The sequence below is a fragment of the Vidua macroura genome, chromosome 7, assembly GCF_024509145.1.
Source record: "Vidua macroura isolate BioBank_ID:100142 chromosome 7, ASM2450914v1, whole genome shotgun sequence".
In the NCBI taxonomy this organism is placed as follows: Eukaryota; Metazoa; Chordata; class Aves; order Passeriformes; family Viduidae; genus Vidua; species Vidua macroura.
Genome location: NC_071577.1, coordinates 24,413,959 through 24,430,972, shown reverse-complemented (window position 1 = coordinate 24,430,972; position 17,014 = coordinate 24,413,959). Strand labels below are relative to the sequence as shown.

The 17,014-nt window shown below is 40.0% G+C and overlaps 1 protein-coding gene across 4 annotated transcripts in view; it reads right to left on the bottom strand.

The window, feature by feature from the left end:
• Positions 1-8,960: 8,960 nt before the first annotated feature.
• The window catches only part of RBMS1 (RNA binding motif single stranded interacting protein 1), a 143,423-nt gene continuing 135,369 nt past the window's right edge, over positions 8,961-17,014 (bottom strand). For all 4 annotated transcript variants that reach the window (XM_053982103.1, XM_053982104.1, XM_053982105.1 and 1 more), the window contains exons 11-14: positions 16,402-16,512; positions 15,657-15,737; positions 14,357-14,441; positions 8,961-11,484 (exon numbers count right to left, since the gene is read on the bottom strand). In XM_053982103.1, the coding sequence (XP_053838078.1) occupies positions 14,364-14,441; positions 15,657-15,737; positions 16,402-16,512 (270 nt within the window). In that variant the 3' untranslated portion in view covers positions 8,961-11,484; positions 14,357-14,363. The remainder of the gene's footprint in view (positions 11,485-14,356; positions 14,442-15,656; positions 15,738-16,401; positions 16,513-17,014) is intronic.

Sequence of the window (17,014 nt, the reverse complement as noted above, 5' to 3'; positions counted from 1 at the left end):
AACAGGAACATATTAGCTACATGTAATTCATGCCAACCAGTAAGACAGTGGAACAATTTCCTTATTAGATATGGAATTTGAATGACTTGTATTTTCTTAACTCAAGAGTGGGCTGCTCTACTGTCATTTAAATTATTTCAGAATAATGCCCTGATTAATGACTACATTGTTCTTCCAATAAATTAACTGTTGTGCTACATCCTCCTTCCTGCTACCAGCCACACAATGAAAATAGAGATTAGTCACGTAGCTTTTCACAGTGGCTCTTGGATTATAGTCTGGTTGCTTCTTGGTCAGCATAAAGAGCAGGCTAGTTCAGTAGTGGTGACTCCTTTCCCTTTCTCTTTTCCTCTCAGGAAGTTCTGCTGAGATCCACACTAAAACTTGTACCCTAAAAGGTGTGAACTAAGAAAAAATTTTGACTTGCCCAAATAAAGTTCAGCAACAAAGATGCATCACAAACTGACCTTCGTCCTCTGGGCATGTCTGCAGGTCTGGAAGTAACGTTTTATGATTGTATGGGCACAAATATCAACCCATCAGAGATAGAGGGCACCTCTGCAAGCATCAGGTTTAATGATTAGAGGCTGGATTTTGGTGATAATGAGTTACAACCAGTCAAATTGGTTTATGAACTAAAAACAACATTCTGAAAGTGATGGAAACAAATTACCTGCTACTTTTTAACTAATTTTACACAAATTAACTAATTACACTGTGAAAAGCTGTTTGGTATGAAGTGGACAATGCAAAACTGTATCTTTCTCCCTTAGCTGATGGCAATTCTGCAGTTTACTCCTGTGGAATTACAGGTTGACTATAAAGTGAGTTTTTCAACATGTGAACATGAATTAAAAAGGAATTTACAAAGCAGACAATATGGACTTGAACCTGCTCTTCATTGGAACAACTTTTTGATATTTTGTTAATATGAAATTTCATTAACACTAAAGCTTTAACAGACCCAAACCCATTTGCCAACCTGTTTCCTTAGGGAAAAGTGCTCTTATTTCCTTTCCAATCGCCATGACAGACAGCAAGTTAGGGGAGGGAGTTAATTGCCCCATTAGTCATCACCTTGTCAGGATGACTGGCAGTCAGTAGCCTTCAGGCTTGCATGAAAAGCTAAAGCCAGTTGAGATCCTCTTAAGTCTGGACGGGAGAGACACCTCTGGACCTGCTGCCCCTCAGTGACACCTGGAAAGCTGGTGCAATATTTTATGCCAGGTCTTTTATATGTCTGTTAGTTCTTCTTCCAAAACTCCTGTCAAGTAACAGGGGAGGGGAACAAAATGGAAATCAAGGTTTGAACCCCATCAGGTTCTCTTTCTAGCCTCCTCCTCCTCCTGCAATACTAGTCTTGCAATACTGCAATACTAGTCAATGCAAGTTATTGATGACCAGAGATATACAGGAACAATTTGTTACTACCTAAAATAATCCACTAGAGTGCAAAACAGCCTCTATAAAAAGAGCAGCCATTTCTGGAAAAATCTCTGCTTTAAAATTATGATATATTAAATGGAGTTTACCACCAGAGCCTTCACAAGTAGCTGTTGGAAGCAGTTATTAAAGTAGGTATTAGGCTAGATTCAGATCTTGTGCAAACAGTTGTAGCTCCCAAGAGTACGATCACACTGACAGGCTGGTTTCAGTCCCCTAGGCAAGAGAGAGGCAAAAAAGTGAGAGACGCTTGCAGAGCATCTGCTAGTTAGATCAAAAAAAGTCTGTCTTGTTGGCAGAGCTATTGTCCTTTGGTCACACCAATCCTAATTTGAGTCCTGCTTGCAGCAGCATATAAAACCTGTGACAAACATAGTCATGCTGACATTGAGCTGGATGCCAAAAGAAGATAATCACAAGTACTTGAGACTGCAAAGAAAAAAAATTAAGAACCCCAAAAACCAAAACAAAACAAAAAAATCTGAAGCCACACACAGGAAAGGAAAGCTTTCAGGTCTGAAACTGACTGGGGGAGGTGGGGGGGAAGGGAGGGGTGGAAATTGTGTCTTTTCTTCCCCAGCCCTCATTCAACACTAAAAAAAAAATCCTCAAAAATTGCAAACACATGCCTGGATTAGATCTTTTTCCAGAAATTCAAGTCTGTGTCTGTGCACTGTTTAGCCTAAAGCTAGGGTGTATGCAAAACAGAGAAATACTTTATATTTCCAGACTTACAGTATTTTTATTCATGACTGTCTGTGAACTCTCCTACTTGTTCTGATTGCTCTTTGGGTCTTTTTTTGTGCCTGATACAGCAATCTGGCCTGGTCCAGAAGTGAATCATCTAATTACTTTAAAGACTGACAAAATCCCTGGCAGAGATTAACAAATGCTTCTTGTAGTCCACATCTAAGAGCAAGTCTGTGTAGGTCAGAGCCACTGGCCAGCCCTCAGGCACTGGGGATGAATTGCAAGGCTGTGTCCAGCAGAACCAGAGGGGAACACAACAATCCGAAATGCATTGGCAACGTGATTCTCCCTGACCAAAAGGGATGCTGCAAAAAGCTTCTGAGATCTGAAGCACTAACTATCCTCTGTGGCTTATGGTTTATTATTCAGTAGATTCAAGCTGTACAGATAGAGACAAGCAGCAAAAATATCTATTTCTGCGGGCCCCTTTGCCGACTTGCCACATTTGTATTAATCATCCAGACTGATGTGTAAGAAGCCCTCTTTAGTGATCACTGACAGGTTTTCTTGAATGAATTTTGCAAAATAATGACCTGCTTTTTCAATATCATTTAAATACTTAGAATAATTTTGGTTTGTGGTACAGATTTTTCATTTAGTACCCAAGACACCAATTTACTTTCACAGCTTTATCTACTTCCAGAGAAGGTATTTGTTTTACACTGTGTTTGGAATGAATATACTTTCAATTGTCATGGCTCTTATGAAGATATAGCAATTATAAAACAGATGCTCCCAAGATTAGGTGAAAATAGACTGGCTTTGAGTTAATGGGAAAAAGATTGCTAACTCTGGTCTGGGTTGAACCTTGGCAGGCTGCTTGACTTCTCCAGAATTCCCTTGCTGTTTGTCTCCTTTTATGTTCATCTTTCACTTACAAGCTACTTAGCAATTCTCCCTGATCTTGCATGGAGCACTTGTGTTTCTGGTGACGTTGTGGTTTCTATTAGATTCTTTTTTTTCCTCCTCTCCTTTGCCTGCTGTGTGCTGAAGATATCCTTACGTATTTCATTAACCAAATGAAAATTAGTTTTTATTTTCCTCTAATAAAGACAACGCTATTGTTATCTTAATGAGGACTAAAAAATACCTTCTGAGATGTGAGAAAGAAGAAATGCGAGCACTTGCATTGTATTGTGCAAAGGCAGAATGAGGTTTTGCTTTTAATAACAGGTAAATAAGCGCTCCATAATGGCGTGCTATGAATGGGTGTTTACCTTTTGCGATAATTTCGGTTTATCCCGATGCCCTCTGCTGGCTGCACCAGGAGCTGTTTAAGCTCCTGGGTAAAATCAGCGGCTGTGGGAGGCTCTGCCCTCTCTGCTCCTCCGACAGCACCAACAGCCAAAGGCGGCAGCAGCGGAGAGAGCCCGAGTCCGGCTGGCACAGAGCATCCCTCGGAGCACGGGCTCTGCACCCCTCACTCACCTTGCGAGTCCAATTAAACAAGGGCAGCCCCAACAGTTGGCTTTGCTGATGTAGCACAACACTGCTTGGGAAATTAATTGCAGGCTTGAAGCAGGGCAGCAGCACGCACTGCAGGGCTGATCAGACGAGCCTCACTTGGAAGAGATGAGCTGTGCATATGTGGACTGTAATACATGGAATGGCATGGTTTGTCCTGAACTGTTTTTCCAGAGACGACTGGCTAGTTTCATCCGTGAATACTTTTTAGGAGAGGAATTTTTGTAACTGCCTAATATTTTTAAATTGTTTTTTAATAACTGAAATCTGGATTTTCAATGCTGTTGTACAAAATTCACCCAAGAATAGAGGGTAAGGCTTGCTGTTTCAAGAGACACCGCAGCAAAGACAGAGCTAGATCACTCTTAAATATGAACAGTTTACCTAGAAACAAACCCCAAATGTTCCCACTCTTGTGCACAAGCTTACTTCCCTACTGCTGGCTTTGTTCCATAAATTCTGCAGCTCAGGGCACAGTGACTTGCTTGACTGCACAAGTGGCAAAAGGCCTTTTGCTGTGTGAAGCCTGTGAGCTGCTGATGAGCTCCCTCCTTCCCACTCACGTCAGAACCCTCTGCCTACTGGCAGCTGGAACTTGTTCAAGTATGGAAAGTGAGCAGAGCAGGGCTGAAGGAGGTCAGGAACTGACAGTCCATGCAGCTGCTAGCTTCTGGAGCATTTCATTCTACTGAGTTGTACTGGCCTCTTAGAGCTGTTTGAAATCTAGTTTTCATTCTGTTCTGGCAAAGACAGCAACACTTGGAGCTTTTTGAAAACCCTTTCTTCCAACTGCATTTGAATTTTTCCTGACTCAAGAAAGACCTGGAGTATGTCAGCCCTTACTGCAGCCCCTGTCCTGTGCCTCCCTTCCCTCTCCACAGCTCCCTGCACATGAGGGCTCAACTCTGATCAGCCCAGCTGTGTAACCTTGCTAAGAGTGCTGGAAAAAAAGCTGTGAGAAAGTCTGGAGAGATAAGAAAGGTAAAATTATAGACAGAGGTAGAGCTAGTGGGACAGGACTGCTGGGGGCTCGAGGGTTTAAGAGGGAAAGCAGCAATGTCAGAAGTGTGTAAAATCTATAGGAAGAAAAGAGCAAGGCAAGTCAGGAAGCATTAGGTCAGTCAGTTTCTTGGGGAAAGGCACCCATGCCAGGGCTCTGATGGAGCTTGGCAGAAGACAGAAATGTGGCAATGTTGAGGGTCTGCTCCTGGGAGCTACAGGGACTGACCTTTCCCCTCCTGCCCAATGTCTGCCTGGCCAGCAAAGCCACTGCTGGTACCTTGCTGGATGAGCACAGTCATGCTTAGCCCAATGGCTTGTGAAATTCTTTCTTTTCTGTGGGCTGGTCAATAAATAACTGCTTCACATGCCTAGTTATGTATATTCTGCTTACAGATTATCAATCTGTATTATTATCAATAATCAAGCAGATTATCAATCTGCTCAATCTTCAAGACTGGCTAAAGCTACCAGAACAAATTGATGCAAAAACAAGCTGGTAACAAATGCCTGTACATAGATTTTTTGGTTTTTTAACAGTCACTGGAAGGGAAAAAAAAAAATTAGCAGTGTTTTCTCATTGGTATGAAAGTATTTCCCAGTGGGAAAAGGCTGAAGCACACAAAGGAAAGGTAATTTTCTATTTGTACTTGGAAAAAGCTAAAACTATTTACCAAAACAAAATTTACTAATAAATTTTCTCTTGGGCTTGTTTAATCATTGCTTTATTCCATTACCCTTAAGTGCTTCACAGACATTGCTTAAAATCAGCAGCCCTGTGTGTGAATTTCAGGTGGTTAAAATACTTGGGAAAACTTCTACTGCAGATGACTTCTTCAAAATCAGCAGAGTGCATGCGCAGAAATCATTTTACAAATATTATTCCCCTTGCTAACACTTGCACGCAGGGCTTTGAAACAATGACCCTACTTAGAAAGCTGCCTGAGCAGGCTGACCCGAACACCTGCGGTGTGCACGCGTGATGTCTTTAGGGTGCCACATACCTTCATTCCTTCAGTTCTCCAAAAATCCCTTTGTATTGCAGTGAAGCTGTCAAAAGAGGTCAGTTTATTCAGCTGAAGGGAGACCAACATAACACAACAGAATTCAGAACACCACTGATGTAGATACTGTGTGAGGGGATAGTGTTGAAAAAGGCAAGACAACTTAAACAGTTAAGGCTTGCCTGTGGAGAAGCTGGCCTTTCTTCTTGGACATGGAAAAACACCCCAGTAGTATTTTCCTGTGATATGATTTCTTCTTTACTACAGAAGTGGGCTGCACAGATTTCTCAGATGGTAGATGTGGTTAGAGCTGTCCTGAAAAGGAAAGACTGACTCATTCCACATGCAGGCTTTTACACCCTCCCTCTGATCACTGCACAGTAAATCTTTGCTGTTCTGACATCAGCTTGGCTTTAGTCACTGAAAGAGAAGTTGCCAAACAGAATAGGTTTTGTATATCCTAACCCCTATTCTGGAGAGTATTAATGGACTGAGTCAGAAAGCCAAAAGCCTCAGATTTGTTTGGGTTAATCAATGCCAGAATTTGTTGGCGGGGGCAAGATACAGATGATCTTTCACAGCTGAAAGAGTACGTCAGTGTGGCAAGCGTCTGGAAGGTAACGCGTCTTAAATGTCACCAAACAACACGCTGGCTTTCACAAGAAGGTACTGCTGGACAGGACAGATTATCTTATTCCAACACATGTGGAAGTTGACAAAAAATTTTGGAGTGGTTGACTACAGCAAAAGGAAAAAGTGCAGTGAAGTGTGCACAGGAGGAGTAGGAGTACAAAGCCATGCAAATATTCTGGCACATAAAATGCATTTCTGATATGATGTTTCTGTGGAAGATTAGGTGGCACAGTTTTAGTCAATCATGACTTTGTCTGGTATGGTGGAGGTACCTTGGCATAAATTAAAGAAGCACTTACTAACTTTTTTCCCCTGAAAAGCTAACATACAGTACCAGCAAAGTGCTTTAGACTACTTTGACTTACTCTGTTCCAGCCCAATATATGCAGTCATTAGCAAGGCTCAGTTGCTCAACAGTACTTGGTTATACTGCTTGTTAATGCATTGCTTGCACTTGTCTTGCACCTGTCCAGAGTAGCTGACTTAGAAAATGGAGAAAGATAAAAAATTATGTTCAGTGCCTAAAGAAAGGCTACATTGTAATCACTAACAACCAAAAAACAACAGGGTTGGTGCAAGATCTTGCACAAAACATTTATATTGGTACACAATCATCCCACATGAATCTGATACTTACCCATATTTGTTAACAGGTAAAAAACATTATTAACAGCAGGTTTGCAAGTAGGGTTCAAAACAGGTTGTATGCAAGAAGATGGAGTCAATGTTGAACAAACTAGTTGGTAATGACTTTTATTACATACAATAAAATATATTACATAAAGACATTGTATTACCGCATATTGCCTGACAGGAATGATGCACACAACCTTATTAGATCAGGCAAAAGATACTAACCTGAAAAAAGCATTCAGTCTTATCAAATATACTGAGAAAGCTAAGTTTATCATAGGAATAATTAGAAAAGCAAATACAGAGAGAGCAAAAAACATTTCCAGCCTGTATTATTCTGAGTTTATTTATATACAGCTTTTGTATGAGGGGTATTCATATCTAATTTAAAAAGAATGCTTATTAATCTGAGATTAATTCAGTATGGTGATGAACATGAATAATATAACAAAACCCTTTTAAACTTTTCTGTATTCTTCTTCTCATGCATTGCATTTGGGACAGGCAACATACTGGGCCAATATTTAAATGACCCCCCAAATGGGTAAATGGTATTTTTTTCAGTTACAGGAGTATTTAGTAGCACAGCGTGATGGTTTTTTCTCTCCATTAATCACAGCATATGCTGATTTTGAAGGGACCCACACAGATCATCGAGTCCAGATCCCCGCCCTGCACAGCACCATTCCCAACAGTGACACCATGTGCCTGAGGGCATTGTCCAAACACTTCCTGAACTCTGTCAGGCTTGCTGCTGTGGCCACTTCCTAGGGAGCCTGTTCCACTGTCCAGCCACACTCTGGGTGATGAACCTTTCTCTAATATCCAACCTAAACCTCCCCTGACACAACTTCAAGCCATTCCCCTGGGTCAGTTAGCGCTATAATTGTTGAGGACGTCTTCATTGCATAAGCAACTGTAAATTAAGTTTCCCATTCCCCAGGTGAGTTGCTTTGCCAGCTCCACTGGAAACACATTTATTCTCAGTATCTCACATGAGTACTGCATGACTGAAAGCTCAGGCTGTGAGCAGCATGCCCCCACCTGCCATCCCCAGCAGGCTGCCTGGCCTGCCATGGTGCTGGCAGAGCCCTTGGGATCCCTCAAGCCAGGTGAGCAATGGGAAGAACTGTCTCCAAGGCTGGAGAAGACTCTCCAGAGCAGCACAGTCTGGGGTTAGCGAGCCCCCCCTTTGCCCATCAAGCTCCCATAGCAAGGAGCAGGAGCCCTCTGGATCACCCAGCCCTGCTCTGTGCCACTGGGGGCATCCTGAGGTGCCCAAAGCTAGGCCAGAGCCCCTCTCCTGCCACACACATCAACCCAAAGTCATGTCAAGACCATGAAGTTGGTAAAGCATTTGGCTGAGCAGACGCAATAGTTTGACTCTTCCTCTCTTGCCTTCCCAAGCCTTACTTTGGTCAGAGCAGTCCTCTACCTGATACACACCACCAGCAGTACTGATCCTGCCAAAGGGATAATAAAATCAGAGATTACCTTTAAAGAAATGCAGGGCTTAAAGATGGCAGCTGGAAGGCCAACACTGGAGATCTCTTTGAATCCCACTGAAGTGTCACCTCGGCTCTCCAGAACTGGGTATTGCAGCCAATGCCAGCACACGTGGGAAGACAAAAGCATTTGAAGGCAGTGATCCTGAGCCATGAGCTACCAAAGTGACTCTTCACCTCCATCCTTACCTCAGGAAAATGGCATTTACAGCCACAGCAAACAAGCCTGGTTACACACAACTCTCTGTGTGGGCTGACACACAGCAGAACAGAGTTCTTGCATCCAAGTCAGACATCTCATCCTATATTTTTCATATATCTTTTCCTGTTTTGTTTGAAAGAATTAGTGACTTTGTAGAGTGGCATGAAAGAGTTAAAATTTGGTTTTGATGAAAGACAGGGGAGAAAAAATCCCAGGCTGTCAAGCAGAAAGCAATTCCTAACATTTCAAAATAAACACAGAAGTTTTACCATAACCTGTTTGGGTTTTCCCCCAATAAAGGAAGGTCTGAAGGAAAAAGACGATGCATTTTCATTTTTTTGGATCTTTTTTATTCAAAAGTTTTCAAAGAAATAAAACAGAAAAAGCTAACAATCTAATCAAATTTACAGTTCAAAAATGTCTTTTGGCGTTTAACAACAAGTCCTAGGAAACAAAACTACAGAGTTATCTTGAACCGGACAAATAAGTTACCACTGGCAAGTTTGTGGCACTAGTAAAACAAAAATAAAAAATTAACTCTCTTGATCATATAGATATCTCTATGAAAATCTTTTTTTTTTTTCAATCTGTACAAAAGGTCTTTCTTCATAAATTAATTTTTTATAATTTAATGGCTGTCTACTATGTGATGTTTAAGTAACTGATTATTTCTTTATGTACAGAGGTTAAATTTCCCAAATCTTACCCAGACAATGAGTATGGCACTTAGTTCAGACATTTCTGGCAGCAGCTCTTCCCTCCCTCTAACACAGCTATCATACTGCAGTTTTTAATTAATGCAAAAATAGCAAGTAGTGAGAGATCCAGGTTTGGAAAGTTACCAAATACAGGCAAGGTGCTGCAGGAAGTCTGGACTTTTACAAAGCAGTAATATTCCAGGGAGCATAGAACCAATAATACCACAACTTTTTAAAAAAAGAAAAAACAAAAACACATCTCTTATGACTATGCATTTCACTAGAATCTACACTTCTCAGAGCAGCAATTTACTTTTGAAACTATGAAATGTCACCGACATCTATACTCCAATACTCACACAAAATTTAAAAACTAAAAAATACTTGAAAGAAACAACGGCTTAGCCCTAGCTCCTGAGCTAGGATGATTTGGTCTGTGGAAACAGGGAGGGCCAGCAACCTGTCCCAATACAAAAGGAAATAAACTTTGAGGTAGATAACTGATCATATACAGCTGACCAGAGAAGTACACAGTTTTGGAAGACAACTTAATTTATCATTCAATTTAAAACATATGCAATTGTAATAAAAAGCTTTAATAGCAGTGAATTATCTAATATGTGAAGTACAAATAACTGTGTATTTATGAATCAGGAATTTCATAGTTTCAAAATTGGTTTTCTTTACACTTAACACTTGTAGTGATGATGTAAAGTGTGGCACTGCTTGGATCCAAGTCTTCCTTCATGCTTTTGTGTCCATACATCAATTAAAATTATAAAACCTAAATGCAAATGTACAAAAAAGGCACATTCTCTTAACCGCAAACTGGTCCGGCAAAAATAAAGAGTACAGAAGACGCAATGCTGAGACAAATCAGAATTATTGGTTACTGGCTCTTTGTTCTTTGGTAAAGTTACCTTTTAAAAGTGCCAAGTCTTTTTATTTTTATTTACCTACTATAGAGAGCTAGTACCCAATCAATTATGCTTTTACTTAAATCTCAGCATATGTTTGAAAACGAGTCCTTTAGCTTTTGCCATTTTGCTGTAATAGCAACTTTTCTGTTTGCTACCTCTCAGCACAATCCTCATCCTAAAGCACTATCATTAGTATAAAGGAAGGACAAAAACATTCGGTGATATTTCCGCCCCAAACTCCCTACTCTACCTATGCTAAAACTAGAACATCAAGTTAGTTTCTGAAAAAAGGCAAAAAAAGATTTTACATTGCATCATACAGCAGAGTTCCTAAATCATTCAAACTACCAGAGGGAACTATTGGCATATGGCCTTACAAACAATTTATACTATTAAAATTTCCCCAGTCAGAAAATGTGTTTCACACAAAACATTTTTTCCCCTCTTGCATTTCACTACCTTACATATTATGTGAAAAAATCATTAAAAACACTTACTACACATTAAAAAAGCCAAATTTTCAGCAATTTTTATTGACTAACTTTAAAAGCCCTATGCTGCTGTTTTACAAGGCATAATAGACCAGCTCATTTGGTCAAAGCATTCTACACCATTAGTTTGGACTACTTACTGAAACAGCTACAGCATTGAAAGATTTAAGGCAAATTGGAATTTATAGAAAAGGATAAGACACTTCACACTACATTAAAAGAAAAACAGAAAGCTAAGAGACCAGACACTATAACTGCAACACTGCACTAAAGCAACACTCACACACTGCAAGCACAGAACATCATCTTAGATGTTTTACTATTTTAAACTTCAGAAAATCCATTTCATACAAAAAAAAAAAAAAAAGATAAAAAGAAACAAACAAAATAAAAATAAACCAAAACACAAATTCTGTCATGCACGTGAATAAGTCTTCGTGGTCATCTGTGCATACCCAGAAATTTGAAGGTTTTTTTTTTTTTGCGTCGTAACACTTGATAAAAACTTTTTTTTTTACTAAAATAAACCTGTTCATGGGAACAGCTACTAGATGAATTTAAGGTTTTTCTTATGCACCTTATAGAACTTATAGCAAAAATAGTTTTAGTTGATTTCATTATAAATAACATTTTCAAGAACCTGTGCAAAACTGTCAATAATTCCTAAAGCACAATTGATCAGTAAAATCCATGATTGTTTCAGCCTTTGCACCCTTCTCCAGGCCAGGTCAACACTGGACATCTGTAACACAGAAAGGTCAGAGCTAGAGCAGAGTTACAATCACACACCTTTTTTCTAACGTAGCTGTCTACAAAACGGACTAATTTCCTATTTTAGATAGCTGTGAGAAGACTAAAGAATCTGGGTATAAACCTGGGGAGTAACACAGGCAGCACTGCAGGTGCTTGGCCCTTCCCAGGACAAGGCTCTCCACCAGGACAGAGCCTGTGCTGCATCTCCCCCTCTCTCCCTAAGGACTGCTCAGCACACACAGCTCCCACGGGGGAGCTGTGAGGCTGCACTCAAAGCTCTTCCCTTCTTTGTTGTTTTGTTGTTGTTGCTCCTTTTAATCGACCAAAAGTGGTTGAGTGTGCTAGTCCTGTGCCATCCCCAAGGCTCTGGAAAAGGAACAATAACTTTCTTTTGGTGCAGCCTCAACGAGGCTATGTACGACAGCTCAGACAGAGCTACTGTGCCTCCCTGATGGTGATACTGAACAGCAAGCCAGGGCTTATCAAATTTGAAGGCAGACTTCTTAATGTCCTGGCTTATATTGCCACAGGGGCTTAAAAAAGTACCCAGCTAATGACAAAAAAGTTTAGACAATTTTTATCATTTTTCAAAGCAAGGCAAAGTTTGGTATTTTAAGGCGTGTACATTTCTAGGTGCATATAAAACAGGTTTGTTTTGGTTTTTTTTTTCAAGTCCCTTTGACTATCTTTCACATAGGAGCAACATTTTGAAAAGAAGCTACAAAATTATTAAATGTAGCTGCCAGAGGAAAAACACTGTATTTCTGATTGACTGCCTCCACTCATGCCAATGTGCTAGTTGTAATTTACCCCCCAAATTATGGGAATATGCGTACTGACTTTAAATAAGACATTCCCAAAAGTGTTGCATTGTGCATTTAGAAAGAAGTTTCAGCTTGACAACCGTGACAAAGCCACAACAATCAAGAGACTGCAGTGTTCCCTGTATTTAGGGCATGAAATAACTGTTGATTCCCTCCCCTTCACCTGTCTGAAACAAGACAAGTACCAGCATGTTCCAGGGACAGAAATACCAAATGCCATGCTCTGAGGCTGAAATCAGCTGGGTAATATTAACCTTCCCCACGTGCCCACTGCTACAACCTCTGCTGACACAGATTTCACTTGCTCCCACTGCATATAAATACAGGTAACAGTGCCTCTCTGAAGAATAAAATAAATGGAGAACTGGCTTACAGCAAACACACAGAATTGCTCACAGAACTTGGAATTCTACACAGAGTTATCAATACAAAACGTGTCTCAGATGGCAACAACAACTCATCCTTTCAGGAGACTTAAGGCTGTTCCTCCTGCCTGGCCTCAGTCTATAGGGAGAGATACTGACAGGCTGGGACAGACAGGCAGGATGGGGATGTGACATGCAGGATCACACTTCGCTTCACTGGCTACCACAGATCTCTATTGGTAAGGAGGTTTTACATGCCCACAGGGAAGACTTAAGGCAAAACAAATAATTCCTTGAAAAGCGGTTAACACCAGGCAACAGCCTTGGCATGAGAAACGTGCAGGAGTCATGATTTTAACACGAGGAGATGGATAATGAGAAGAGCCTGTGGCTTTGCTTGCTGCCTGCCCTGGAAGCAAATCAAGGATGTGGGCTTCCTCTAGTTGCCAGCATTTGGCCCGACTACAGGAATAACACAGGTCATATGCTGTGCTACGCAGGCTCTGCGTCTGTTGAATTTGCCAAGTTTCCCCATTGGTTTGTTTCTATCTTCCCATATAAGAAGCTGTTATGCCAATAATGGGGATGAGAGCACTGTTGTCAAACAGCACAGCTGACCTGCAGGATCAAAGCTAATGCCAAAGTGTGTGTTTTGTTGGATCAATACATTTTAGAGAGATATCACACAATGGTAGCACATAACTGATTTTGATTTTTCAGTATCAAATAAATGCCAAAGGGCTGTAGAAAAACCCTTCTAACATGGCCTCCAGCACATTATTACAGATGAATGGAATTTTTCAGTGTGAGATCTTAGAAAATGTGATGTAAAAAAATTACGTAGCCAAGTTGTCTGGCTTACAAAGCACTCAAAAAGAGTTAAGAAAGAACTAAAAACTAAATTCCAGGACTTTAAAACATGGATCATGGAAAAGGGAACAAGGGAACAGTTAGTGCAAGTAATATTTTTAGGATGGAAATGTACAGAAAGCAAAACAATTTTGTATGAAGTAAGTTCAGGTAAAGCTAATGATTTGCTAGTAAAGAAGGCCATGCAAGCAGAACAAGAGGAAACCTGAAGAAGGAAAGTAAAACTCTGGAATTAGAGCCAAAAGAGGACATGGATTAAAAACAAATTGACAAAACTCTGGACCAAACTGCTTTTTTTTTTTTCTAGAAAAAAAGGATGAGCAGGGAAGCCTTCAGGAGAAAAGGTCAGCAAGGATTTCTACCAGACTGCCTCCCTGCCTGTGGTCTGTAGGTCAGCCACCAAGCTGCTTCTAATCCTACATGTACCACTAAACTAGGCATGATATGTCTATCAGTACAATTCCCTTTAGCATTTTGATTCTTGCATTTTTGCATTAATCCATTGCTGTTCTGTATATAGCACACTGCTAAATGAACAAATTAAAATCCAACATAATCCAGTCATGGTATAGAGAAATTATTAAAACAATATTACTCAGAATTCATTAATTCATTTCTGGATCCCATGTTTCCTTCCCTGGCTTTTGACACTGGCCAAGTTCAATTCAACTTCACTGTCCCCAGATAGTATCATCACTATTACTTATATGACATTTAAAAAAAGTTCAATACAGAGTACTGTAAATTATAAAATAAAGCATCTTTGAATTCACATCTGGCATGAGACAGGATGAGCCCCTACCTCACAGTTACTTATTTTGCTGATACGTATATGGAGAATGGTCACTGGATGTCTCTACTGTAACCTGTTGCTGACCACTGGCTTCCTGCAAATAAAAAGAAAGGCAAGTCATGAGAGACAAAATCAAGCAGTATTACCTGCAATCTGTATTTCCACTTGACTCATGCAATTAACAGTCTTCAAATCTGAAATTTTCATCATATTTCTCACGTGAGGTATTCCAAATCTGAGGTGTTAACTTTACCTAGATTAATATTTCAGCAAACAGATAAATTAAATGAGCCTGTACTTCCTCAGATGCTTTGATGATAATGCAAAAAAAAAAACCTCTCAAACTTTTGACATTATAGATATAAATAGAGAGAGCAAATAACTGCTAGAGTATTTTCTACCTGTAGATGTAAAAAGAGCATTCTGTCCCTCTCCTTTTGAAGGGGAGGGAGAAGAATGAGATCTACTTACCACACAAACACTATGAGTACTGTGATGGGGTTGGCTCTAAGCAACACAAAGAACTGTAGACAGGACTTTGCACCAGGCTCCCCAGAAACCAGGCAATTAATTCAGCTGAGAGTGCTCTGGCAGACAGAGCAATCAGGTAATTACCAAAAGAACTTCTCTGATCCACATGGGCAGATGCACCAAAATGAATCAAACAAATTCTGGAGTTTCTTTGAAATGAAATGGTTTTTTCTTACAGGCTCTGGAAGAGACTGTCTGGCACTCATTCTGAATACATGAGCTGCAGCATGCCTTGTCTAGCTCCTCTTTTAAAGTAGTACTGACCTATGAAAGGCTGTTAGGTAAGCCAAAGTAGTAGATAAATTATTTAGCTTACTTATGTTATGCTCTCCAACTAAAGTAATAAATTCGTGTTTGATGGAGAGATTTATTAGACAAACATGCAGAGTATCCTGAGATGCCAGGGTCAAATCAGGATTCTTTGCAAAAAAGGTCTGCTGGCAGATAATTTTGTACACAGGTAAACTAAGTGAAAGATCAAAACTACAATACATTCCCTGGCTTGTTACTATTGGAGTTATGTTTGACAAAACACAGGGTTTGCCTGAGCTATGCTCAGAGAGCAGATTGCTCTGAGTATGTACTACCATAAGTACAGGTAATTCTTTCTTGTAATACTGACTATATTAGTTGAGATAATGGCATTTTATAGTTTTAATACATGTGGCATTCACAGTACATTCACAGTTACAATATTTGCCTTTGAGCACTAATTTTCCTAGGAAAAAAAAATTGTATTCATATTTCTTATCTCTGGTCTTTTATAAAATATACTGACCTCAACAGGAACTGCTGCTGTCTGGACATGTGTGTACTGGGGGATGTAGGCTCCTTGCATAGCTGTTGTGGCTGGCATGTACTAGAAAGACAGAGACCATTACATTGAGTGAAAGCCCAATATAAAAGTATTCAAAATACCTGTCATGGTATTGCTTAATAGATATTGACTGTTTCCCTAAAGCAATATACATAAGAGAAATACTTTTGTGTCTGAAATCAATAGGCTTTCCAGAAAAGTCATTTATCTATTTTGAGAAAATTTAAATTTAGACTTCAAAGATTATGTAAAGGACTTTTCCTTCTCTGTTAACCCCAGTCATCATATTTTCTTTTTTTAACTCCACTTGGTCTGAAAAGAAGGGTCTTGCAGTTTAGAAGTAAGTCTGAATCTTTTCTGACTTAACTTCTGTTCCACACTTCAAGAGACTAGAGTTGCAGAAAGGAATATAAAGAGTAAAACTACTTTTAATCTTTTGGATGCAACTCTGAAGTTACCTCCTGGGTGGCTTTCGTTTGTTTTGGTCTATTTTTATTTACTCATTTCCAATTTCAGATCAGTTAATAGACTGAATAAAAGGTGCTGAATATAATTTTAAAATGGAAATAGTTCCTAATAATTTACTGGACATAAGATGACTTATAGGATTACTTTTTCCCACATGCAAGCTGCACAGGGATACTGTGATCTACATGCAGTATTTTCTACTTGGGTAAGTTCTATTTTGTATCAAATTGCTACATACTGTTCCAGTACTGCCTAATGAAAGATGACTCATCTGCTGTGTCAGAGGGCTTATCATTGATGCAGGCTGTAGTGACATGGTGTGGTCCATGGAGGGAGTCAGAACAGCACCCTGTTGAAACAGAGAAACAAAGAAATAGTTGCAGCACTCAGATTTAATTTTTGATTTGAGAGTCAAAGTATGGACTGTCCTTCTGAGGGGATGCACCACAAGAACTCTCCTTGATCCCAGGCACTGACTCAAAAAGCAAGTCTGGGGCATTCTGAATATTTTACTTGAGCATCTGTAGATGCTCAAGGTGGAAGACCTGCTTTGACTTCCCACTGGACATTCAATGTGCAATACACTTGAGAGACCTGCTGAAAATGCTTTGTAAAATATGAGTTTAACCAGATGCTGACTTGAAAGCAAAAATTTGCACATGTTACCTGGTACAGATTCACTTAGCTTAAGCTTTGGAATTTCGTGCTTCAGGAAGAAACTTTTATCTCATCTTTAGGAATGGTGGCTTTGGAGGAGGAACATTTGTGTTGCTACCCATCCCGCACGATGTTCACACGTGAGACAGCTGCCCTACTTAGTGGCTGCTTTCATTAGCACACACACTTCAGAA